At 51.8% G+C, this 2,771-nt stretch overlaps 1 protein-coding gene across 2 annotated transcripts in view; it reads left to right on the top strand.

The window, feature by feature from the left end:
• Positions 1–85: 85 nt before the first annotated feature.
• NEDD1 (NEDD1 gamma-tubulin ring complex targeting factor) overlaps positions 86–2,771 on the top strand; it is a 38,731-nt gene continuing 36,045 nt past the window's right edge. For both annotated transcript variants that reach the window (XR_014784352.1, XM_084810217.1), the window contains exons 1-2: positions 86–290; positions 2,583–2,729. Coding sequence is in view for 1 of the 2 variants with exons in the window: in XM_084810217.1 (XP_084666343.1) it covers positions 2,591–2,729 (139 nt within the window). In the remaining variant the exon portion in view is untranslated. The remainder of the gene's footprint in view (positions 291–2,582; positions 2,730–2,771) is intronic.

The following is a 2,771-nucleotide window of genomic DNA, read 5'->3' as shown; positions in this document are numbered from 1 at the left end:
GGAAGGCGAACGCGCCCCGTCCTCTTTTGCCCTTCCTCGGCTGCCGTAGCGGGAGTCCGCTCGGGGGTGGGGACCGTTTCCCCGCGGTGCCTGTTGGGACGGGCTGCTAAGTTGCAAGAAGCGCGGAAACGCGGCTCGCAGCGGTCTAGCGCTTTTGGGGAGACGGGAAGGCGACGGCGCCTGCCTGGGAAGTTCGCGGAAGGGCGCTTCAGCCTCGCCGCGCTTCGTGCCCGGGAACATGAGTCGGGCCGGCTAGGAGACTTACCCGGGTGCCCCGGCCAAGCGGGAAGGTGAGAGAGGCGCCGCCTGCCTTTGCTGTGGGGCCAGGGGCGTGTGGCCCGGCAGCCGGCCCTTCTCCACCGCCTCCGCGGAGTTCTCGCTCTGGCCCTTCCTTGGTGGTGGTTCGGCCTCTGCTGGGACAGGCGGACCCCGCTTGGCTGGGGCGGGGCCCTTGCCTGGCCCCGGGACGGGGCTCCCTTTGTTTTGGACTGGTAGCCCCACCGGAAACACCTGCTCCGCCCCTCCTGTGAGGTGGGAGAGTAAACTGTGGAGCATCTCAGGTGGCCTTCACCGTTCCTCCTCTGCCCCAAGAAGTGAGGCACCAGTTGCTTCTCTCAGAAATGAGCAGGACGCCTCTTACAGTGCAATCTTGTGTGTACCTACTCAGAAGTAAGCCCCATTGAGTTCAATGGGACTTACTGCCCGGAAAGTGCCTGCTGCAACCTGGTCCCCTCCAGATGTGTTGGGCTACAACTCCCAGCATGTACCAGAAGATGTAGTGATGGCTACCAATTTGGATAGCTTTAAAAAGGGTTAGACAAATTACAGGAGGAGAAGGCTATCAATGGCTGCTACTCCTGATAGCTATGTGCAACCTCCAGTACCAGAGGCAGTGAGCGTATGTACACCAGTTGCTGGGGAACATGGGACATGGGTGGGAGGGTGCTGTTGTGCTCATGGCCTGCTTGTGGGTTCCTGGTCAACAGCTGGTTGGCCACTGTGTGAACAGAATGCTGGACTAGTTGGACCCTTGGTCTGATCCAGCAGGGCTTTTCTTATATTTTTATGGAGGATCTCCAACACGTTTGGAGGGTAACAGGTTGGAGAAGGCTGTGCTAGAGGGTTTTAAATTTCTGAGGCCAATGTTAAGGGATTATGGGAGTTGCAGTCCAACACAGCCGGAGGGCATCAGATTGGGGAAGGCTGGCCTACAGAGCTACAGGCTTAAACTGGACCAATATTGCTTATGAGCATGGGCTGGTTCTCATTGTTTTTTCCAACTGAATATTTGGTCCTGAGCAACTAGGTTGGATGTGAGGCACTTGCTAGGCATCAAGTGGACAAGTAGGCTGCAGAATGAAATGCCCCCCTCCCCTGCCCCTCTTCAGTATAAGTGGTGGTTCACTGAAATAGAATTTTGTAATGTGAAAATTACTTGTGTGTGTGTTTGCAGTCTATTAGGTGTGAGAAATGCACATGTGTCAGTTTCACTTCATGCATCCAATGAAGAGAAGTAGCAATTAAATGGCAGCTTCAAAATGCCCCTGCTCCTTTGTATTAGCTCTAGGGTTTCTGGTGGAGTGTGCTATAATGTGATGCACTTCAGAATTCAGATGTGGTCTGTGCTGACATTTTTTTCCAGGTTTATCCTGACTGTTTGAAATTAAGGTTCTGGGTTTTCATAATTCAAAATTAATCTTAAACACTTCTGCGAAATGCTTTTGATTTTGTATGTTTTGCCATGGAATTACAAGGAAGTGATAGGTATTTTATTTTCATAATTGAGATTATTATTAGCCAGCAATTAGATTTAATCTATAGGTTTGCAACTTTGTATGTCTTGGTGTACAGTAGCTATGGAAAAAATCCCTGTGAACATAAGGATGTCCTATTGAAAATGTCTGGGCTGCAAATGTTTGCCATTATAGCCTTCCCAATGTAGTGCCTTCCAGAAGTATTGGACTACAATCCTCATCACCCTAGCCAATAAGCCACTGGACATGCTGGCTGGGGCTGACGGGAGTTGTAGTCCAGTACATCTGGAGGGCACCACCTTGGGGAAGGCTGGCTTACTGTATTAACCTTCTTAGGACGCAATCCTATGCAGATAGGCAGCCGCCTCCAAACTTGGAGGCGACCGCTATCCAATGCAGGGCAGGAGAAGCACAGAGGGGATTGTGCCCTCCATGCTACTCCTGCCCTGCATTAGCCGCTACACAGCCTCTTTTGGCTGTCTAGCTGCGGGAGGGCGGAGCGGGGGAGGAGGCTGCTGGACAACACATAAGATGTGTCGTACCAGCATTTCCGCTGTCCCCGCCCCGGAATGCGGGGCCACTCCATGCTCCTCTTATGAGTGCAGAGCACGGGGCTGCTCTGCGCTGCCTCGCAGGCAGCGCGGAAGTGGGGGAAGGTTGGTTCCCAGAAAACCAGATATTCTGTGGCCATCTAGCTGCTGACTAGTGGCCATAGGATTGCTCCCTCCATGTTATACTTTTTCTGATTACAACAAATGTTTGACATTTACAATAACTTGTATCAAACTGCCTTATAATCTGGAGTGCCTTTTTCTTTTTTGCTTACAGGTACAGCCATGCAGGAAAGCACCCGTTTTGCTTCATCGGGAGATGATGATGTTAAAATATGGGATTCTTCATCGGTAACTGTAGTGGACCAGTTCAGTCCCCACACTTCCTCTCATCCAGTTAGCTCTGTATGCTGGGGTAGCAACAGTATCCTTTGCCATTTCATGGAGTGCACTATCTGGAGCTGCA

The sequence above is a fragment of the Heloderma suspectum genome, chromosome 7, assembly GCF_057233095.1.
Source record: "Heloderma suspectum isolate Gila_16-S chromosome 7, 16-S_ref, whole genome shotgun sequence".
Taxonomy (NCBI): Eukaryota; Metazoa; Chordata; class Lepidosauria; order Squamata; family Helodermatidae; genus Heloderma; species Heloderma suspectum.
This window is presented reverse-complemented; position numbering and strand designations above follow the sequence as displayed.